Source organism: Schistocerca americana, chromosome 1, assembly GCF_021461395.2.
Source record: "Schistocerca americana isolate TAMUIC-IGC-003095 chromosome 1, iqSchAmer2.1, whole genome shotgun sequence".
In the NCBI taxonomy this organism is placed as follows: domain Eukaryota; kingdom Metazoa; phylum Arthropoda; class Insecta; order Orthoptera; family Acrididae; genus Schistocerca; species Schistocerca americana.
In genome coordinates, this window is record NC_060119.1 from 118937096 (window position 1) to 118962121 (window position 25026).

At 38.8% G+C, this 25026-nt stretch overlaps 1 protein-coding gene across 3 annotated transcripts in view; it reads left to right on the forward strand.

Moving 5' to 3' along the window:
* Nucleotides 1–10255: 10255 nt before the first annotated feature.
* LOC124620577 (protein maph-9-like) overlaps nt 10256–25026 on the forward strand; it is a 153171-nt gene continuing 138400 nt past the window's right edge. For 2 of the 3 annotated variants that reach the window (XR_006980195.1, XM_047147079.1), the window contains exon 1: nt 11097–11426. Coding sequence is in view for 2 of the 3 variants with exons in the window: in XM_047147079.1 (XP_047003035.1) it covers nt 11149–11426 (278 nt within the window). In the remaining variant the exon portion in view is untranslated. Of the gene's footprint in view, nt 10496–11096; nt 11427–25026 lie in introns of those variants that run through there. The other variant, XM_047147080.1, reaches the window with a different exon arrangement.

The window sequence follows — 25026 nt, forward strand, 5'->3', positions numbered from 1 at the left end:
TGAAACCTGTATTATCCTAGCTTTTGCACGATACGATATGTAATTTTATTGGACTAGTTGTCGACCATAACATATCCCCTTACAGGAGCACTGATCTACATCTTACGTTTCTCTTCATAGAGGGAAGTAAATGGTAATAACAGCTAGATGAAGCACTAGTGGCCATGATAACAGACGATTTTCAACCGCTTTCAATCGTCGAGGACACTGGTGTTAGACGTTTTGTTTCACTGTTGGACCCACAATACTCGGTACCAAATCGAAAAAAGTTGCGCCTCATGATTGAGGATGATTACCATAAACAGAAAGAGGCTGTAAACTTGGCCGTGGAAGACTCTACTTGTGTTTCTTTAACGACCGTTATTTGGACCTCACTCAATAGTGAGGCATATATTGCTGTAACTGGTCATTTCATTAAAACTAATTGGTACCTGAAAGCTTTAGCTCTCGAGAGATTCCGTTTCCCGGAAAAGCATACAGCGCTAAATATTAGTGAGCCCTTAGATAACGTGATTTCAAAATGTAACATTGAAAACAAAGTTGTAAGCATCACAAGTGACAACGCCAGTAACATGACGGTAGCTGTGCAACTTATTCACAGTGGCAACATAGATACGCAACATGTGCCTTGTTTAGCACGCATCATCAATTTAGTTGTGAAAAGTTCTTTGAACAGCAACAGTGAGCTGTGCATAATGTAGTAAAAGGCCAGAAAAATTGTTAGCTATTTTAAAACAAGTTGAAATTCTATTGAAAAATTCCGTGAGATCCAGTATCTAATGAAAAAACCTGTTCATCATTTGATTCAGGAAACCGAAACCCGATGGAACAGTACGTTTTATATGCTACAACGTCTAGTGGAGCAAAAGGAATGCATTGCAGCCTGTTTATCATCTTTGCATTCAGGTGTAGAGGACCTCACAGCTGACGAGTAGCGAATTTGGAGCCATTTGAAGTGGTAACAAGTGAAATCTCAACTGAAAACTATACCTCTCATTCGAAAGCTATTCCAATAATCAGACAGCTAATCCCAACCGTACGCAATGGGAAGTGGGCTACCACGACAGCGCAAGAGCTAAAGCAACATTTTCACAACTCACTAATAGCCCGGCTAGGATTAATAGAAACAGACAAAGTACATGCCATTGCCACAGTTCTCGACCCAAGATTCAAAACGTTACCATCTACGAATCCCATTCATTCAAAACATGCCATTGTAAGCCTAATTGCAGAGTGCACGAACGTGGTAGAGACCATACGATCTACTCATTCGGCTGCTGACGACACTAGCCACGAGTAACATTTCGTACAAAAGCCTTATGAGCTTCTTTCGATGAAGAGGTTTCCGATAAAAATCTAATGAAAAGCGGTTGTGATAGCATAGACCTGGAGGTACAACGATATTTGGAAGAACCATACCTACAACACACGGATAATCCTTTACACTACTGGAAAAAAAATGAAAAGTTACCCAGATCTAACTGTCGTGGCAAAAAAATATCTTGAAATGCCTGCAACTTCTGTTCCCAGTGAAAGGATATTTTCGAAAACAGGACTACTTATAAACAAACAAAGAAGCAGACTGAAAGGCCAATTGGTTAATAAAATCATATTTCTAAACAAAAATCGATGGCAGTGCAGCAATGGGATGTAAAAATGCCTTCTGCTGAGCAACTTTTGTTTCCTTTCTTTCTTCAGTAAGTAAACACATGTACGCAGTTTCTGTATATAAAAGACTGTAGCACTTCTCTTTTACGTTTAAGCATGCATGCATACATGCAGAATGTACAAGGTAATTTATTTTGTATGAATAAAGCTTCTGTTTCATGCGAATTCTGTGCTTTGTTTTAAACAACAATTGTATGATTTTTGTCTTATGAGACATATACTAAAACTTCAGTACACATTAATAACGGTAGTACAGTTGATATCAATCATAGAATTTCAAAGTTTTCCGTGCACGTACGTACGACGAGTACGACAGCTGCGGCTCAGTGCTTCGTGTACTGAAGGTTTGCGCAATTTCTCAGAGAGCGCAGCACTGTCAACTTCTCGAGCGTACCCGAGACATTCTCGAGAAATTGCCTTCGCGTCGCGCGTTTCTCGAGCGCGATCATAGCCCATCCCTATGCAAAATATGAGATTGTCTTAAATGAAACGACTGGTGATGCAGTTCCTGCAATGACAGACAAAGTTCATTTTTATGCATCGGCTGTAGTGAAAAAAGAATATGCTTGTTACTTGGCAGATTCAATTCTCCGGATGCTGCACAGGTATTCTGCTCATAACCCACCTGTCTTTCGCCAGATGATACGATTTCACTCAATTAGTCTACAGCACATGCCTTCAGGATATTATTTTGTGAATTATGTTGGGTTACATGCCTCCAAATTTGCGTGATATAAGGGTATATGACTACCTCTTTTGGATATACATTACCACTGTAGATGTATATAGTGTGAACATGAACATTTCGTGAAGTGAAGAGTGTCATTTGCAGTGCAAATTTGGCTATGTTACACACAATGTTAGAAGGAAGAATGAGCAATTTAGGTGGAATTAGTGTTGCAGAATTGGTGGAGCACATTTACAGGACGTCCCTTTCAATAAGTGTTTCAGATTGCACATAATATTGGAATGTCACTGTATCATCCTTTAGTATTTCTAATCATGGTGCACTGGCAGCTAGATTTACTTCTCTGTTGCAAAAATAAAATACTAGATGTTACGCATATCCCAATAGGAGAAACTATACACAAAATTAATCATTATAGTCTCTTATTCTCGATATTCTCAATGCAATAAGAACAATGATATCTGTAAATTAAAGATTCGTTCTGATTCAGGCAGAAGCACAACTTTCAGCATCCACTAGCGAATTCCTGTTATTAATAAGTAAAGCGGTCTATAGCTTCTAAAAAGTGATTTTAAAATAGCTGAAAAATTCTACTTCTACATCTGCATCTACACTCCAAAAGCCACCTCGCTTTATGAATATTATACTGTACAGAAATTAATCCTCCTAAAGTGTAGGGGAGAGTGGGGCACATTGAACCATAAAAAATATCTCTCCATGTTACTCATCCAATAATTTTATTACAGAGTTGTGATTTACAGATGTTACAGTTTAATAATTCAAGTATCAAATGGCCTTATATGATTGCATTGTCATTAATTGTTTTTTAGCTGCAGGCCTTTGAAGAAAATTTGGTAAATGGTTCATTGTGCCCCACATGTGGGGTACAATGAACCACTTTAAACAGGTTCACTGAAAGAACCTATTTAGCATACAAAGTAAGTGTAAATATACTTTAAACATAATGTGTACACATATTCCATGTGTGAATCATGTAATTAAATCTGTAGGCACACAATCATGTTACTTATTTTGGAATTACTGAACATCAATGGACTCGAAGCTGATTCCAAATTTGAAATATGATTTTTGTCTCTTTGTCACACCATCGGTAGCAGGTCGTGGGAGCACATAAAGTATGTTGCTATCTGGAACAAAAGTTTCATTCTTTACCTAATTCTTTCTCCTGCTCCACAGAAAATACCTTACGATTGTCATAGTTTGGTGTCAATCATTCTCTGGATCCACATTTAATGTCTTGAACATATCAATGAAGAGTTGGGTAAGGTATTAAATGAGATTTAGCTGCTTGGTGAACTGCCATGCCCTTATTAAGAACATCCTGCACAGCTTCTTGGATAACATAATGGTCAGTTTACCTCTGTCCGTCTTCCTGCAGTATGACAGAACCATCTTCAATCCTGATAATATAAAACAGGACTGCTGAACGTCTGTGAATTAAAAGCCTTAAATTCCTACACATATGTTTTACCCATGCTAAAGAAACAAAGACAGAGTGCTTGTATTGGACACTTAAAAGATTCCTGGGGCACAATGAACCATGGCTCATTGTGCCCCGGGAGAGCTTGGTTCAATGTGCCCCAACAGTACATATTTCAAACAAAGCTCATGTGAGGTTATGTATGAACATTGTTAATATTTGAAGATCTATATCATTAAAATACAGTATTGATATTGTTACAATGACTTACTTTCTCTAAAATTTGGTGACAAAGGATTGAACAAAATTCAATCTATCTATGTCCCCAAAAATTACTTCACTGTCGCGAAACTAACATATCACCAGTACAACACTAATGGTGGGAACTAAATCCTGCAGAAAACAAGTGGCAGTTGGTAGAGCAGTACTGACAACATATGCACAGAGGAAAAAATAATTTACCACCTTACACTGATATTATGCTACCAGATTCATTGTGCCCCGTGGTTCAGAGTGCCCTACTCCCCCCTATAGCTGTAGCAGCCATCACTGTTTTCTGGATGGTCTTATTCTTTTGTAGGCATTTATCTACTTGTGATTTCCACCAAGTAGGTTCTTTTCGAAAGAGATTGATCCTTCCTACAATACACTTTGCTGATTATTTTCTTATTTTTCTAGATCTGATGGCAAGCCATTCATCCTCCATCACATACCAAATGTTTGCTTGCAAAGTACAAGGTATAGTGTAGACTCAGAGTCAAATGAGACAAGTGAATCGTGTTCTGCGTTTGTTGCCACTAAATGTGCTTTCACTAAGCTCTGGCTCAGTTTATTTTGGACTTTTGCCTCCTGACGCCATATCATGCACCTCTTTTTGATACAGTGAATCTGCATACTTATAAAGGTTGCTTTACCCAAAATAGAGAAACTGTTACAAGTAATTTATTACCTCATGTTTTCAGTAAGTTGCTATTCACTGAAAAAGTAGTATTAAGAATCAGGAAGGAATAGACCTTGTATGTCATCATTTTGAATCTTGATTTGAACATAAATTAGTGGTTTTCAAGTTCTATATGCAATTGGTATGTAAAATTTCAGTTGCTTCAATCTGTAAAATAAGAAACGCATTAAAATTGCTATGATGTAATTAATAAGATCAGGTAATCTTGCTAAAGCTTATGTTGAGCTTAAGTTTTCTGTTACACATTAAAAAGAAAGAATGTATCATTCATGAGTTACAGTACAGAAGCAACACTTGATAGTAGCACAATAGGGATTATTACAGATAAGTAAGAGGTTAGGCTAGAGTCCTGCTTTTTCCAGATACATCAGTCATTTTGATGTCACTATGGTTTATTGTTGCACTCTTTCATAACTGTGAAAAATACCATCTATTGGATATACTCTATTTCCTATTCAAAGCACAAATGAAGACAGTAACGAATAGCTGATGCACTGCCGAACATGCACTGAATCAGTCACTGAAATGAACCTTACAGTGATACAGGTCTCTAACAGTATTTCGTAGTATGTCCACAAACAAAGTTTTGGATAGTTTAGATCACAGTAAAGTGATCCGTTTGGTAAAACAATGGGTGCAGCATAAGCGAATATCACAAAGTAAAGAGTCCACAGTGTACCAGAGTACTGCGAAGATGTGATGTGCTGCGGTTGAGGCCATTATTGGTATTGCTCTTCTTAACTGAGTAGTTACTGTGAACACCACGTCTCTGTTTTCAATTACTTCCAGAGATAATACCATCCCTCTCCCTTAAAGCTTTCATGTATAGTTGTAAAGCAGAGATTTATGATGAAGTTGGGGAGGGAGGGGGGGAACACAGGGATCATCACTATGATCAGCTGATTTTCTCAGTCTGTTGTAGAACAATTGACCGGATTCATGCTCCTGTGCTACGGCTACTTTTGCAGACTTAAAATCTCCTGTGTAAGAATCCTCACTGATTCTGCAAACATCAGTGTTGTAAAAGTCGGATCGCTCTCTTCATCTGTAAGATCAAGAAGGCAGTAGTTAAAGTCATCCAGGTTGATGCTGTGACCCTTAACTTTGGTAGGCAGTCGATAAAGTTACGCACTGGAGTGAACAAAATACGAGCTTACCTGATATCTGACCAGTTTTGTGAGTGAATTACGAACTTCCTAACACACGAAACTCAAAGCTTCTTAACACGACAAAACCGACGTACGTAATAGAATTCCGAAGAACTCTAAGGCAGAGCTATTGGGAGGTTACTCTTCATGAAAGACACAAATGGTCTGGCGGATAACGTCGGAGGCTCTGTGGGGCCGTTCGCAGATAATACTTCGTTTATAGAAAAGTTACAAACTGAAATGCAGGAAGACCAGCAGAGGGTCAATGCTTGGCGAAGGAAATGACAGTTGAGGCTCAACATGAGTAAATATAATGTGTTGCCCTGAAGTAGGCCAAAGGAAATATATTTTTTTATTGCAAGATCGGCAGCCAGTCTCTGGGGACAGTAACAAAAGAAAAATTTCTAAAGTATGTGTACGGAATAACCACATAAAATTAGATGTAGGTAAAACTGATACCAGACTAAGATTCATTGGAAGAATATTTACAAAATGTAATTCACGCACAAAGATGTAGATGACAAAACCTCATTCTGGCAAGTTCTGAAGGGCTGCTCGCCAACTTGTGACCGTTGCTAGTTAGGACCAATAGGTGATATAGGGAAGATCCAGACATCAGTTATGCGTTTGTTCACGAGCTAGTTTAGTAAGTGCAATTACGTCACTTACATTATCGTCAAACACTCGTGACAGACGCTAGAAGATAGACGTTGTGGTCCACAGAGAGGTTTACTATTAAAATTATGAGAGTGTGCTTTCCAAGAGGAGTCAAACAATAAATCAATTTGGGCTATATTCATCTCGAAAAATGACTTTGGCGGAAAAATCGAGGAAATGGAAACTTACCGCACACTATTAGTTAATAGTAGTAACTGGGTAATTGATAGCGATACCCAAACAACCCGCTGTCATACATCGTAAGAATGTGTACGTAGTGCAGATGTAAATTTAGATGCAGATTTTTGGCACTGTATGACAGCACCCAGGTGGGAGTGACTTAGAAAGTGGACTTATCCCTGGCAGCATCCTATTTCTGTCTCAGTTTATTCAGAATCTGACGTCTGGCAAATTGGTGTTGCCATCATGGGTACAGATAAATGGCGCGCCTTGTGGTGCCGACTGCAGTGACCAGCTTCTCAGATGCAGCCTGAGACCACAGAATTGACAGGGTTTCAGACAGTTAAGGCGAGTAGCGTAGAGGTAGAATACCACATTGAGGCAACACTGCGACGACAGTGAAGCAAACTGAATAAGACTCCACCTTGTTCTATGTTGTCAAAACAAATGCGTATGGCATAGGATAGTGGCAGATCTGGTTTGAAGTGACCATGAAACACGCAGCTGTTAATTTTCACCAGTTACGGCGAGAAACTAAATTACTCGTGATTATAACGGACTAACACTTGCACATCATCTTTCAGCAATGGCCGTAGCGCATAATTACAAAACGCTCCAGTCCCAGACGACCCACTGCATGGCGATAAGAATGAGAAAACACAATCTGAAAAATTTAGAGTCATGTTCTTGTTTTTTTAATGCATATATCTAACACAGAAAAATCCGAAAATCAGCAGAAGATGGTGTAATCCACAGTTCCAGAGAGCAGGGAGTTCAGAGAGAAACGTTATAGAAAATTACACCCCTATCATTAAGAACTTGCGCAAGTACTGCAACGGATTTTGAGACCCATGTTCTTTCTGTAAATGTATTGTCCATCACAGTGCTGTCCTGTTGAACTTCAAACAGTTTGTATTGTTCATGGATAAGGCTTCATTCATCCATGATGGTGTGTTCAACATCTGCAGCAGCCACGTCTAGAGTGAGAACAAACACCACGCCAACGACATCGGTGACTGCCAGCAACAGTACTCCACCAACGTATGCAGGTGGGCATTGTGCAAAATCATCTATTACCATCGTATTTGCTGCCACCCCATTTGACTGTCCATGTTACCTGGTGTTCCTGCGAAATGTTGTGCCACAGTTCTTGGAGCCTGCGCCCCTTGTTGTCCAACAAAGGGTGTCGTTTCAACACAGTGGTGCCAGCCCACTTCAATGTTAATGTCCATGAGTACTTGAACAACACGTAGCCTCATCGTTGGATCTGAAGGGGAGACCCAGTCCCATAGCCAGTGCTATCTTCAGATCTCACACCTCTGGACTTTTTCCTCTGGATTTATGTCAAGATGTTGGTGTGTGAAACCCATGTAGAAGTAGACGAAGACCTGCTTGTTGACATCCAAGCTGTCTGTCTCCTAATACAACAGCCACCAAGGAGCTTTGAGAGAGTGTGGCAGAAATTCTTGTGTTATTGCCATCCATGAATTGAGACTGTCAGTCGTCACTTTGAAGCTATGTTATTGTTACATGGTGTACACTGTGTGCCCATAACACAATACATTTGCATTTCTGACCATTGGTTCTATGTCTCAATATCCATAACACAATACATTTGCATTTCTGACCATTGGTTCTATGTCTCAATACATTCGATTGTGGACGCACTATCACCTGATTCAATTTCACTCAAAAGGTTTGAGACAACCTGTATACGTTCATAGAGATCAAATCCCTTACAGAGCATGGCTTGTATTTGTCATCTAAAAACTTACTAAAGTAGGTGGGTTTGCCTGCTTCCAAACTGTTCTTTCAGGTCTCGAATCGACATACGAGCATATAATTATAGCTGGTAACACTAACATAAACTTTCTTTACAATGGTAATTCCAGTGTGAAATTTACTTCTGGCAGGATGTGCGTCTGTGTGAGAAGGCTTGAATTGTGCTATATTGATTTAGACTGTATATATATCACTATTATGATAGCCTCATAAATGTAGTCATAACGCTCCTGCTACCTACCACATTAATTGAGTGCAACTGGATGAAGGGTACTGCATTTATGTATAGATGAACAGTTGGGAATGTACTACAGTGAAAAGCTGTATCAAACTCGTAAAAGAATCTACTCTGTAAATCAGGTATACTTACAAGGGGTTTGAACATTAACTGAGTCTTCCGTCCCATAGCTGTAGCGATTCTGTGCCATTGACAGGAATTGGTGAGATTCTTAGAGCACTATGCATACTCTTCTGTCATCCATCACAAAAGTGTGTAGTCACGGTAGTACAGCTAGTTGGGAATCTATTGGATGAATCTAGAACTACTTCTACAGCTATCCAGGAACCTATTTGAATTATAGTATGAATCTGATGCTGCTACCTTACTGAATCCACTATGACGCCTGCTGTGTGAATCTGTGAAAAGAATGTGCTCCTAGTACTGTACTAACTGCACCACAGTATCCAAGTGTATTAATGAAGTATTATAGTGAATTTTCGTGCACAAGCACCCTTATAATTGACTTTGGTTTGAGGAGCACTGATATTGACGTCTTAAGCAGGGTTCACATATGCGTCTAATGTGGCGCCACAGTTTGTGGCTTGCTGTAACGGCATCATGCGCTACTGTTCACACAGGATGCCACAAATTCTATGTACTCAACAGCTTTCAATATGGCGTCAACTGAAATCATATGGGTGCATATGAATGTTATGGTGCTGGTTATGGTCTTAGAGCTGTGACTGGAGTTACATAGAAGGACAACGAAACCCAAATACTGGATCCGAAAATAGATTTTGCAAAGGGATAAATCAGGGGAAACAAACACATTTATAAAAGAAACAACATTCAGAGAAGAAAATGCTGTCTGCTGTGGCAAACTAACCAAGAGCTGGCATGGAAATATCATTGCCAGACACGACATTCTTCCAAGATTTTAGAATCTTATTATATTCGTTGATACAGGCATTTAGAATAATTAATTTTTAGTTTACAGCTGCCACATCACACTCTGAAATATTTACTGCGTATAATCCGCAATATATACAATGCTTGGTTTCACAAGTAACGAAGTTTATACGACTCGCTTTTTTTGGTTAAATATGTCAAGTTTCTTTATTCATTCAAATATCTTTTAGGACTTGGAGATACGTCACTGGTTTGCAAATATTCACTGCTGGAAAAAATCAAGCATAGGTTGCTGTTCTTGTAGTTATAGAAGCTGCGAAAGTGTACCTGCCGACCACTGTTTTCACTTTTTTTCAGAAATAAAATTAAAAAAAAAACACTTAAATCGAATGGCATACAGCAGCAATTACGCCAAGATAACTGCGACAGAATTGTCGTGTTTCGAATTACTGCTCCAGGGAGCAGTGGTGGTAGGAAAGTGGTGCATCAAAGTATAACCACGCTGAACGTTTTGTGACGTGACAAAAGTTGCGTCTATTAAGTTGCACCACAGAAAACTGGGAGCTCATACGTGCACCCGCAGTATGCCACTAGTTGTGGCAACACTTCTGTTGCGTGTGTGGACCTGGCTTTAGCCATCAAATTTATCTGATCTGAATGCATCTGGGACACTACAGTATGTCAGCTCTGTGCCGTCAGTTAATGAGAAATGTGTAAACATGTAATGTCAGATACTTCTGAAACCTGAAAGAATCCATTATAGCATGTCTGGGCAATCGAAAATTGTAATATCCACTTAGAGTGGGTGTGCATTGTAAAAATAGGAGTAAAAGCGAGCAATGTAAGTCAATTCATTTTTTTTTTCATCAACTTCAGTTTTTTCATCACATTGTTCCTAATTATTTCTTCTTTAACGACGTTCCATATCGGTTTTACTTGACTTTGTAGTTATTAACTTTCATGAACTGTGTATGTTTTATCTTTTTACACACAATATATAAGAGGTATATAATAATTTTTAAATTAATTTCACTGGCTTTTTGCAGCAAGCAAGGCAGAATAGCTGGTAGGTACATAATTTAGATTCCAGTTTTGCTTGCAGTTTGTACTCTGAATTGGTTGCATCAATCCCTCTATGTAATCCACCTGGAAACCCGAGAGCTTTTCATCATCTGCAGCAGTACTCGAAATTTTAGGATAGTAATGAATTCGTAACTGTGGAATGAGCAGCTGGCATTGGCTATATGGTGCTGCGGACAGATCTGGCGCCGATAGTAAATGCCTATATCATTCCGGACTACGTGAAATACGTACCTTTCTCATTCACTGGCAATTGTTCCAATGATGCGGAAGATACACCCAACGTCAATGTTGAAACATACGTGTCTTTCAAGGATAATGTTTGCACATACTTGCTATGAAAACAAAGGATGTTGGTGGGGGTTAGGGAAGGGGCGTTACCGGTGTAAATAGGATGAAGTTATTGTGAGGATTATGGAAACTCCCAATGAGTCTGAAAGTTCATTTATTCCGTCGCATTGTGGTGGATATGATAACGATTTTGATCTCTACAGTGAACCATGTGATGATTTAAAGGATTTTGATTATAATTCATCTGAAGATGAATCAGAGCATTCAGACGCAACGTACACAAAGGAACATGTTACGAAGTCAACTCTAGACGTGAATGACCTATGTGATAGGTCGTATAACAGACCAAAGAGTAGTCTTAGTTTACGTTATGACAGCTATAACAGTGACATATTTGAAAAGTACGTATAGGAGTCGAATTACAGATTCGAATCACATTGAGTCAGTTTGCATAATCAGCTTTTAAATGTCTCAGCGAATTTTTCATGTTCATTGTGTGTTACTATTCAGAGTTATTGGTGGTGGAGTTGCTGAAATTCAGTTCTGTAGACTGTATTTTATGGGTTGCTTCAAACTGTCCAGAAACAGGGACAAGTTGTACAGGAAATAGAGAGAAAACTTATTTAAATTTCAGCGTAACCAAAAATATCATAGTATACTACGTGACCAATTTTTATTTATTTATCCAGTATGTGGACAAAATGCATTGTATGGATGTTGTCGAAAGAATACATAATTTAAATATGCACAGAAGCAAAACACACCCTCTTTGTAAATATTAGATTACATATCTGTTTGGTTTATGGTCCTGTTCTATTTCACATTCAGTCTTTTCCATAACAGTGTGATATTTCCGTAGTTTATTATTTATTTATTTGTTGCTTATTTAGCGAGACCACATTAGGGCCTTACGTGCCGGATTATTAATAATAGTAACACTAATTATGTTGATAAAATAATAGAAGCTGTAAGAATGCTATTGAGTAGTTATTACAAAACAGACTCAATAATAGTCACACTAATAAAATAATGGGGGAAAGATTCTGGTTGGTTTAGCACTTTTGAAAGCTTGTTTGCTAATCCAACAGGAGAAGAGTGAAATGAAAGTTACAATGACTGTTAGGAAAATAGAGAACTCTGTAGACATTTCTCCAGTAAGACGACTTCCTCATGACCGATGATTGTTTGAGATGAAAATTCATTGAAATGATTTACTTAATTTAATTAAAAGATCTTTACAACTTTTGTGAATGCATGAAATTCATTCTAGTCTTTGATCTCTCATGGAAGTGTGTTGTATATCATGATTCCATTATGTAGGATATCACTTTGAGTGTAAACTTTGTCTTTATTGAGGTGTAAATGGTAACTGGATCTGGATAATGGCAAATGTTTTTAAACAAGTCAGTGAAGTGAGCTGTCCTGTGGCCGTTTTGTTTTACTTCATGTAGCCCTTTTTTGTAACTTGAAGCTAGGTTGATGTGCTGCACATTTGTTCCCTACGAAGTAGTGTGGTGGTGGTGGTGGTGGTGATGAGCATCTGCTTTAAAGTGCCTCACCACATTCGTCTGTCTTGTGCAAATCATTTCATACTAGTACCTGCATAAGGACTGTAGCCTATGTCCTTTTGAACCTGTCTGCTGTATTCAAGCCTTGGTGTCATCCTAAAATCTCCCACCATTTACCAGGTTAGCTATTCCTTGTCACGTCGGGATATGCCCTAACAAGTTATTCTTTTAGTCAACTTGAAATGTATCTCTCTTTTTTTTTTCACAATCTGATTTGATGTCTTTCAGAAATTTACTTGATCTATCCATTCTAATCATCAACATTTTTCTATAGCACCATATTTCAGAAACAGTTCACCAACCTTATTAAGTTTCACCCTGTGATTCCTCTGACACTCCCACAATTGCTCAGATATTTTCGTTATTGAGACATCAACTTTCGTTTCATTGTGTGTTAATGAATGCGGAAGATTGAAACTGTATGCTGTGGAGCTTTTTGTTTGTCACTTCCCTGACTACATGTAGGGTTTCTTAAGAAATGTAAATTTTCCTCAGTGCTGTCTATGTAATCCATGAATTTTTTAAAATATGCATTGTGAAAGATGTTACTGACATAAATGTTGCAGTTGGCACATTTCTAAATGGTTTTGTCTGTATTGCCTATTTGCTGAAGGATTTCTGTTTGGACACATGTCTATTTTCCATCAGTCTTTGGCTGTAGGATTATAGTACCACCCCCCCCCCCCCCCAAACAAAATCTCATTTGTGAGACAGACTGATCTGTAGCATAGCCTGAGTGTAACAGTTGGAAGATGATAATTTGTGAATCAATGTTGTTAACAAACTAACAGTGTAGCCAGCTGCCCACACCATTTAAACAACTTTTCTGTTATAAAAACCAAAAATGAAATGTAAATTCAGAAAACCTGTATTAGATGACACATTTGGTTTATAAACTACAAAATATTCCAGTTTTTGGGTTTCCTGGTAGTATATCCTTCAGTGCTCTTACAGAAAATTTTCTTTCCTGTTAGTAAATTGGTAAACAATATTCGTGACTCCCACATGTTATGAAGATGCATTTTAAACTGTTGTGTAGTGGAGTTCCATGCTCCATGCCACTTACTTTCAATTCAGCTTCTTTATTTTGTGTTCGGGCACGAGTCTACCATGGCTGTCTAGCAGTGTTACAGTTTTTCTCTCCTCGCATAATTTTCATGTCTTTGGTATTTGCTGTGCTTTGTATAAGTATCTCAGTCATTGTTTCAAGCTTTTCTTTATACCATTCCAGTGATACGATATTGTACTGTACCATATATACAACATTTTTCAGTACTGGTGCTGTATTTACCTAGTGTAGTCATGTGGATTATGGAAAACATTTCCCTACTGCAGATTAATTTATCAGTTCATTCACTTCTATTCACCATCAGCAAATCCACTTCTATAACAATGGACACAAAAGTATGCATTTAGGACTCGTTTTACTCAATTGAAGCATAAGAAATAACCATTATTTAAGAAGCCTTTAATCACCACACTACTTCTTTTGTACTGCAATATCATGGTTTTTTTTTTCTACACATTTGTGTATCTAAAAAATTGTTTTACCAACAACATATCTTAATTATGATTAAGTTCAAGAATGGATGTTCATGTAGCAGTGAAGCAGTTGAAAAGTCATTGCACAATGAATAGAGGTAAATTTCAATAGACAATTTAAAATGTTTGGTAGTTGCTGTATTTTGTCACACACTTCCTCATGTGAGCTGCTAAACATTAACAATGCACCCGGTTTTGCTTTCCAATCTTTAGTTGCATTTATCAGTAATTTTATTGTCGGCATGCTATGTGCAGGCGGCACCACTGTCTTAATGCATCATACGAAAATTTGGAAACACTGTGAGATATGAATGCTTGAATGTAAATGCAAATGTTAGCCAAGCCTCCAGGTTGCTTGTTGTATTTGACCATGTATGGCACCTGTGCAATGTCCTCAAAATGTTGCAAAGATCAGTCATGGTCAGTAAAGTTGTGGTGTTTCAAGAGACACCATATCGAAGATCTATACCACATATAGGAAAAACAGGAAGAAAAATCATCCACTAAGTCACAAAGTGGATGAAAGCGTGTACTGAGTGATCGTGACAGACAGTCACTGAACAGGACTGTGATGAAAAATAAAGGGATGACAGCTGCGAAAGTCATTGCAGAACCAAACATCACCCTCACAAACGCTTTCAGCACCAAAACAACTTGAAGGGAGCTCCAGAAGCTGGGAATTTCAGAGAAAGCTGGAATACCAATATCACTCATCGTTGATGTGTCTGTAACAGGAAAAATGTGGTGCTGAAGCCATAAAACCTAAGCAAAACATGCGGGAGGGGAGGGGGTGGGGGATGGTGATTTGGGAAGCCATATTGTGGTATTCCACAAAGCCCCCATGGTTACTCTCCAAGATTCAGATAGCGTATATCATCCAGGACTGGTTTTGTGAGCACTAGGATGAATTGTCACATTACCCCTAGCCACCAGTCACCAGACCTCAGTATTATCGAGCCTTTGTGGTCCACTTTGGATAGAAGGGTGTGTGATTGCTATCCAGCTCTTTAATTATTACCTGAACTTGCCGTGTTTTGTCAGAATAGTAGTGCAATATTCCCTGGAATATTTCATCCATTTGCTGGTAGCTGTTTTGAATGCCAACAGTTTTTGTACACCACATTAGGCATGGTAATGTGCTGTGTTTTTGTTGTGTCCATATTTTTGTCTGTTTTTTGTACTTCTAACAAAGTAGCTACTCCAAGTACTGTTGCACCATTAGTGAATTGTTCTCTAGCTATCAAGGCATTTGCTTGGTTGCAGCACTGCATTTACACAATACATGGCACAGTCATTTGCATGTTATACACTGTGAAACTTCTGAGCAACTAACTATGATTAAATTTGCTTGCATGCCTTTTTGACCTATTCCATTATAAATGGATTCATTAATCATTCATTGGTCATCCTAAAAGTATATGAACTGGAACAGCTTTTGAACTGCAGAAGTCATGATTTGAAAATGATTTCCCACTCTTTCAAATAAGAATAATTCAAGAAAGCAATTAAGTAACTGATATCATTATAAAACAGTCAATTTTACTCAAAATAATTTTACCAACTTTTTCAAAGATTCACTTTCCGTATGCACTTCATCTGCTTGTATGAGACATATGTTCAAGGAGGAGTTTATCAATTTCTGGAAGAAGTCCTATAGTGTCTGGATTATCTATTAACTATTTGTACAGAAAGAACTACAACAAAATGTACTTGTTTTCATTTAACTCTGCTGTAATGGTTCATTTACGAAAGATTAGATTTTTGTGTGGGTGTTATCATCAAATTAGTTTTACAGATATCACTTTGGTGTCATAGAGTATGCAATAACACTTTTTCATTTGAAAGGATCTAATTCTATACATCTTGGGTGTAAAGAAGGAATATGAGAAAGCAGAACCCTGAAATACAATATATATCCATAAAACAGTGCCCAGTGTTTATTTGCATGTAACACTTTACTGGTAACGGTACAATCGATAAACTACAATCAAATCTAGGAACAAGCCAAAGCTGAGAGCATTGAAGTTCTGAAGAGAGAGAGAGAGAGAGAGAGAGAGTAGAGTAACCAGTACAAATGCACATGTTAAATCTGGAAAACAGAACTGAAAGAATGATGTCATGTAGCATCATAGTTCATGAGCATGGCATACTTGCACTTTTGTGCTGGCTGTGAGTTTACACAGGTGCAGGTTGAGCCCTCAATGCTCATCCGCTCATCTGTAATGTAAAGCCAGCTTTAAATGTGAATCTCTGATTCACCACCATCTTACTTTTGAATGGTTCACATTTCCTTAACATCATTTCTTAACTGCTGTTCTGATAAAGCATTCCAGTCAGTGGCATTAACACTTCTGTATCTCTCAACTTTGTTACTGAAAGAAAAGAAGTCCACACTAATAAAACAATCTCCAACTTACTGATTAATGACTATCCGTTACTAAAACAGCCTAATTTTACCTTGGTTAACTAATGAAAAATGTTTCTCTGACTGCACCAGCATCCCCTTGAAATAAGGTAGGGTAAAAAAAGTATAGAAAATAAGTAAAAAGATGCAATTGGAGTAGCCACATTTATCTGATGTAATGATTTCCAGTGCATACAATTTTGTTGTGCATACTGCACTTTTTCTGACAGGTCAGGCCAGTTCACACATTTCTCAGACATCCACCTTAACATATGTATCTGTAAAATCAGGGATGTTATAACAATATGAATTAAGGTAGACTACTACTCACAACATAGAGGAGGCACTGACCAGCAGACAAGTTAAGTTAGAAGTATATTACTAGCTATTGAACAAAGTCATGTGAAGAAACACACACATATTCACACAGGCACAAGTTACACAGACTGGTAACTATCATCCCCTAGTTGCAGCTGTCAAAATGATTATGTTGTTGAAGACTTTTAGATTTGATGAGGACAGAGGTACTGATGGATCTGTCCATGAGGCTGATGTGTGATTGAGGAGGGTGCCTTGTTGGTTTGAAGAAGACCATATGAAGAGAATGGGCGGAGAATGTGCCAAGGTTCTGGAGGAGTGTGGATAGGATGCCCCCACCTGTGATCCATTTTGTAAAGATGTCATCAATAAACCTGAGCCTGGTGGATGGCTAGGAATGATTCCTCTAGAGGCCCATGAATATGTCGACCTAGGACAGTGCCATGCGTCTAACCATATCTCTACCACAGATATGTTTGTGGATCATACCTTCAAGGAGAGGTAATTATGGGTGAGGAAATAGTAGGTCGAGGTGGCCAGGCAGGAGGTTGTAAATATGGAGACAGTCATGCTATCAAGTGTTCAATGGTGTCAAGGCCATGGATGGTGTAGAGGGAGGTGATGTCGACTGTAACAAGCAGGCCATCGAACAATAAAGGGACAGGATCTGTGAAGAGTCAGTAGAGAAAATGGTTATTGTCTTCTATATAGGAGAGCAAGTTAAAGGTAAAGTGTCGGTCAGAAAGGGCAGAGATTCTCTCTGTTGGATTTATGAATTTTAGGAAGCACAGGTGTGGTGGAGGTGTGGTACATCCTTCCCCTCCCACCTTAATTCAGTCCTGTCATAGGCATTTCCTACCCCATTAAACGTGGGGCAACCCTGAGATAGCATACACGTAAGCCTACAAACTTAGCTGTAGCACTCTGTGTGGGCATAACCACCAACACACTGGTGTTTGCATTCATGGCCACTGTCGAATCGTGGCAAAACGACAGCTGGACCACCCAGTTGCCAAGCATGCCACGAAATACTGTTTGCTTGACTTCAACAACTATTTCACGGCCCATGCCATGTGCATTCACACCAACACCAATTTTTTTCCCTGCAGTATATCCTTTGTCCTTGTAACCCCCCTTCCCCCAGCCTCAATCTTTGCTAGTCTATCCCCTCCAGGTGCCACTATCCTGTCCCTGCACACACCCACAGCCAGCACTATTTTTGTTGAAAATCATGTATCGAGCCAGAAGGCCGAGCCTGAGTTAATGTTCTGAACTCTTGCTCAGGAGAAATGTGGTTTGTACCCTCTTCAGCCATCCTGTCACGGGTTTTCTGTGGTTTTCTAAAGCTGCTAAATGGATAGCTGGGATGATTCCATTGATACAGCCATGGCTGACTTCCTGCCCTATTGCCCTATCCTCGCCTAATCCTGCCCTACTCTGTATATCTTTTATGTATGTACATAGTATTTGATTTGTAAAAGAAAATGTTCTCATTTTTTTTCGTCAGAGGTACCAGTACAGTATACTGGTGCATACTATCACAAATCAAGCACTGTATTTAATTTTTTTTCTCTAATGTATCTGACATATTGGATAGTGTTGTGCTGAATGTTCTAAGGATGAAAAAAAGTATAAATAAATAAATCTATCTTCCTCCACCCCTACCCTGATGGTTCATCCTGCCCCACACTTCTTCTGTACTGTCCATTATCCACCTTAGCCGGGATCACTACATACCTCAGTGGTGCCACAGCACCCAGAGACAATAGTATGTGTGGAATGCAGGTATGCTAAGTTTCAATCAAGTCTTCAAATGAAGCACCTGGGATACGGTTTTGAATTCATGACATCCAGGAATATGTGCCACTGTGTGATAATATCATTTATTTTTGAGACATGCATGTGGGGCGTGAAGATGGCATAGTGGAATGCCAAAACTGGCAGTTAAAATAAAATAGCATCTCAATTACACAGCTGTTGGTGAATTTTATTGATAACTGAAAATAATTTGTGTGTGTGTGTGTGTGTGTGTGTGTGTGTGTGTGTGTGTGTCTGTGTGTGTGCGCACAAAACATCCAACAATCTACTTTTAAATGTGCCCATCTGTTACTCAGTGCCTCCTTTAGGTGGTGAGTTGCAATCCCTCCTCATTTGCAAAGGCAATCTAAACAAAGGTTCACAGCACAAATAGCTTTATTCCAAACCCATTTCAGTTGGATAGAATAAATTGTGTAAGACACAGTTTCTGTTTGAACAGTAGATCTCAATAAATATGAACATATTATGCAACAATGTTCAAATGAATTGATAATATTCACAAGATTGAGTAAAGAGTCTCCTTCAGTGCTGTCAGAGTTGTCACAAAAGTGAAACATTATCCAAATTAACGTAAAACACTATCAGGGCAAATTCACCGAAAACTGTAGTGTTCAAAAGTAATGTTTTTGCAATTGTAATTTTGGCCAATCCTTGAGAATGCAAAGAGCAATAAGATTCCACAAATTTTGTATCTTTTTCCACTTTGTCATTTGAAACTGCTGGAAATCGGTTTCATTTGCCTTGTTGTACAATGAAATCTGCTAAATTTCTTTGCTAAAATGTAACAACTCACACTGTAGTTGAGGAGTTGAGTGGTCAATAGTCACATAATCTAGACTGAAACATCTCTAAGCGAAGGCACAGCAGTTTTTGCAGTCATGTATATGTGGCTATCGACCACTCAGTACCTCAACTATATGATGAGATTTTTCCTATATTCTTACCATTATTTATATTCCACCAACATTTCCATTACAACATTGTCAGGTCTTCAGTCATAAATATGGATAATGATTCACTAGTTCACATTGTGTCTTGAATCTGAATCATCAAACCCTTGTGTAAACTAACAAAAATCCCATTTCCTTCAATAGAATGTTTAGATAAAATATGCTTGTTTCACAAGTATTTCACCACCACATCACAGACTATTCAGCTTCTGAAGGACTGTAAAATGGGTGGCACTGATGGTATGTACTTATGTAGTTGTCTGTGGACTGCTACTTTAACATTCTGTAGAAGAGTTGTTAGTATAGTCTGCATTACGGAATTTATCCTCACCACCACTCTTAGGGGGTTTCTCCAGGATATCTTCCCCTTCAAATCTACAAGGATATGTCATTTTCATCACAAATATGAAATTTATTCTGACTTCATATGTACAGAAAATGTATGAGAATAATTCTCTGATGTAAATCCTATCAAATAACTGGGCACAAAACAGTCAAAAACAAACAAGAGACCACACCAGCAAATGTATGGAAACATTTCAAGTGTGAGACCCAAAATCTGAACAGATACTGAAAGCTTTGCATAGAAATTCAGCTACAAATATTAACTCGTTCAGAACAACCAGTTACCAGAGTGACAGTGCTTCCGAATGTGTTGTGATTAATTGGGGTTTCACAGAGTGGGTGAAAGTAAACATTGCAAGGTAGGCTGGTACACTTAACACCTGGGAAATGGTGTAATGTGATATGTAAACACTTCCACTGCAGCTTAAGTGTAAGGGCCAAGCAAAAGGGCAAACTTTGTAAGTGGGGCTTATATTGCAATGGACTGAGAACAGTTACCTAATTCAAATATAATGAGTAAAAGTTCCTGGAACATGCCTTTGTAACTGAAAACTACATTTTGCACTATCTGTTCAACATAAGCAATACTGCTACACTCAAGTCAGCCTGAGTCGTGATAGAGCTAACAAAGTCTTGATTATATTTAAAAGTTATGTGTACTACTCTTTGGTTTTTCTTACATACTGATTAATAGTTGACAAGATAATAAATGCTACTAATTGACTGCCATATTTAGCACAAACTTGAATCATTTCGCACAATGTTACTGTATCTTTCGTCTAGGACGTTGATAAGTAAGGCTTTGAAGGCCCTATTTTCTGCCCAACTCTCTTTCTTAGAGATTTTGGTGTACCTTATTTCTAGGGGGACACAGTCTGCACATTCCAATGAGACAACCTACATCTATAATCTTAGACATCAACCTTCTTGTGATATCTGTCATTAAAAATGTAAATGACTTGTGACTAGGGCCTCCCGTCAGGTAGGCCATTCGCCGGGTGCAAGTCTTTCCATTTGATGCCACTTCGGTGACTTGCACATTGATGCTGATGAAATGATGATGATTAGGACAACACAACACCCAGTCCCTGAGTGGAGAAAATCTCCAAGCCAGCCGGGAATCGAACCCGGGCCCTTAGGATTGACATTCTGTTGTGTTGACCACTTAGCTACTGGGGACGGACATCTGTCATTCAAATACAGTGAAAATAACAGACTTCAACATTGCATACTGTTGTCCTCAGGAGTATTGACATCTTCATCAGCTTTTCCATGCTGTGTGTATTGACATGATAGAAAAAAAATTCATATTTACATGGAATCCACTGAAACTTATACTGACAGGCACAGCCAGGGGCTTCATAATATGATAGTTTATGTGATCTGTGCCATCCATCAGGCTGCTGAACAATCAAACAATCAGTTTTGATAGTCTACATGTAATTTGTCCTTCACGGGAAGCAATTAGTGGCACTTTGTCTAAAATGACAGATGGACAGTGGTGTGACTTTTCAGGTGCAGGCCACCTTCTAAGAGACTTGCGAGTTTGTGCAGAGTAAGTCTTATTAACAGTATTATAAAAGGGACAGATTGCTACTCTTCACATGGAGGAGGCGATGGGTTGCAGACAGGCACAATGAAAAGGCAGCCAAACATGTAAGCTTTTGGATAAAAAGTTCTGCTTCGAAAATAGAGAGAGAGGGGGGGGGGGGGGGGGAGGGGCGCACATGCGTGTCCATTCGCACACATGCGTTTTGTCCAAAAGCTTAAATGCTTAGCAGTCTTTTCACTGTGCCTGTCTGTGACTCAGCACCTCCTGTATGTGGTAAGTATAATTTACCATTTTTCATAATAGTGTTTATTCCATCTTGGACTTTCCTGAGTAAGTCTTATTAACGCATTTAAGGGTAAAATTAAACAGAAGCATTTACAGGGGATAGCTAACCCAAGGGTGTTAATCATCATGCACTATGAATGGAAAGCTGTATCCAATATGGAGGACACATAATAGTCAATAATTGAAGCTCCACAACCACCAGTCTTATTAAATCCTTCAGCCTCTTATTTAAAAAGCTAAGCTACAGACAGAAAATAAAATACTTCAAGAATAAACCAAAAACAATTTTGAGATTGAAATGAAATTTTCTTCCTTGAATGTTGTTGATAAAAATGATGGAAACTGAAATCATTGGCCACCAAATTCAATGATTACTTCCTCCTAGTGACAGCAAACAATGTACCTACTGATAAGCAAGCAGCTGGAGATGCATTTGATTTGCTTTAGAAGACACTGCAAACTCTAACAGAGATACATTGACTACAAAGAAAGTAAAAACCCTTATGTGATTGTAAAATTTGACCCCTAAAAAGTGGTAGCACTTCTAGCATTGATTGTGTTACCATCAGAGTATTAACATCTTATACGGAATTGACAGGACTATCTTTAAGCGGTCAATGACTAACGCCAGCTGAAATATGCTGTTCAACACTTCCACCCATAAAACAGAAACTACCTCTAATTACCCACCCATTTCACTTCTCCAGTCTTTTGAAAAGTTTTTGAGAAAGTGACATGTGACAGAATATTGTCACATTTTTTCTGAGTAGAAAATATTGGGTTTGATAAACAGTTAACCAAAGAGAAGGCCTGGAAGACATCACAAATGAAATCCTGGCAGCATTAAACAAGTAAAATTATCTTGTAATATTCTATGACCTTGCCAACACCTTTGATTGTGTGGACCACCAAATTCTGCTTAAAAAACTAAAGTGTTATGGATCCATTGTGGATTATTAGAGACTTACCTTCATAAAAGAGAGAAGAGGGTCACATTAACAGACTGTCACAATAATAAAACTAAGCTCAGAATGAGTGGATACATGTGGACTCCACACTGGTATTTGATCCATTTATGTCCGTAACCTAAATTAATGATCTTCCAGTGACCTTAAAGAAGATTTCAAAAACTAAAATTTTCTCAAGACATACACTTACTAAATGAAGTCTCATACTATACCTCACAAGATGCAGCCCAGGTAATGATTGAATTGGCCAGTAACTGGTTCACAGGAAACCATTTAAATGTTAATCTCATGAAGATTCATACGCAGGTGCAAGAGTGCAAAGATTACCTGTCAGTACCAGAAATAGAAGTAGACCAAATGATATACACTGTGTAAAGTATCTTGTGGTCCAGCTTGATAACAAATTCGAAATGTAATTTTTCAGGCATTCCTGTTTGATACGTTCAGTAAATGATTCTTGGGTCAGCCACCAAATTACATTTATAAAAGTGTAATTTGGCAGCAGACCTGAGACCTCAAAATGTAGTCCACATATGGATAAACTAATTAAGCAGCTCAATTTTGCATGTTTTACACTGAGAAGGATATCTCGTTTTCCTGACAAAAAGACAAGGGTGTTAACTGACTTTCATTTTTCTTTCTCTGTCATCTTATGTAATAATGTTCTGGGGTCAAGAATCTAAAGTAAATAAAGTATTTATTCATTAGAAGAGATATCAGGAAGGTATGGATGAGTGGCGCTCTGCTGGAGGTTGGTAGAGGTACAGACAATGCAGGCAGCCAGTTTGTTGCCAGAACTCTTTATTAACAGTCATATGTAAACATAGAGCAGTATATGAGTAAGCAGCAGGTGACATCTCTTGGACCCTACCATGCTGATACAGACACACCGGCAGCATGAGATAGCCAGTAGCCAGGGTTGGGTAGGCATGCCCAGCAGGGCTATCTGGATGATGAACACAGAACTGCTGGAGAGCAGCAGTGGTCCCCCAAGGTTAGGAGCTGATTGGAACTCAATTCATTGGCTGCACCATGAAGGCAGCCCAGCTTGCTGGCTGCCCTGGCTCAGACAATTAAAGGGCAGTTGTTGGTTCATGGCCCTGAGATGGCAGTTGTGGCTATGTCATAAGTTCAGTGATGGCTAGCACAGGCTATGCATCATAGTATGTCCGATCTGTACTGATGATGACAGACTGGACCTGTGGGTGTAAAAACCTCTGCCCAGGGCTGAGTTTCTGGGAGAGCCATGTTTCTGCGTCAATTAGAAACCTCTGGAACACTGGCTAATGACCTTGGCTTGGCTGTTATGATGTGGTAGTCAGTCACTGTTCCAGGCTCAGCCAACAGCTTGCAGAAGTGGGTGGCAGCTTCTCCTGATGTTGCTGTGTAGGCAGAAGCATTGACAGGCTGTGGCTGATCATGGTTCTGTGCTGCTTTCCATGCTGCTAAAGTTCTAAGCCATACAGTTCCTCCCTCACAATAGATAACTGCAAATGTTGCAGAGACCTCTTAAGAACCCTGCAATTCATACACTCTTCACAGTACATTTATTGCTTCATGGTATTCGTTGCTGATACAAGGGGCAGTCACAAAGTTTTGACTATTGCATTATAAAAAGTAAAAGTTACACAGTTAATTTGTTCATAAATACAGGTTTATGTCTGCAGTCCTCCTGCACACTGAAGTCCTCATGCCTTAGTACTGTAGCACACCACTAGAGGAGAAAAAAAATGGCACAGCTCACTGATAAAGTGGAGTATTGTGTGGTAATACATTTTGTGCTTTTGAAGGGGGACAACGTTGCAACAATTCATGCCAAGTTAGTGGAAGTGTACAGCAAATGAACCATCACATACGGGTTGTTTGGAGGTGTTAGTACCTACCAATACAAGAAAAAAAGTCTAGTAAGTATAGGCTCCAAAATGTATACCTTAAGAGCTATGAGCACTTGTTCATCATAGATACTATGAAAAATCTCTCTTCTTCTTCAAGCTCTTTGCTTTCCATATTTTGGGAGGAGGTAGTAGGGACCAATATGGGTAAAAATATCCAGTAAACATGAGCTCTAAATGCATACTGTAAGAGCTATGAGCAATTGTTCATCTTCAATACCATGAAACACATCTCTTCTATTTAACAAGTGCAAGTCCTTATAGCTCTGAAGGGGAGCATTTTAGAGCTCATGTTTACGGGATATTTTTTTCTTGTGTTGGTCCATACGTCTCCTCCCAAAACATAAAAGGAAAGAGCT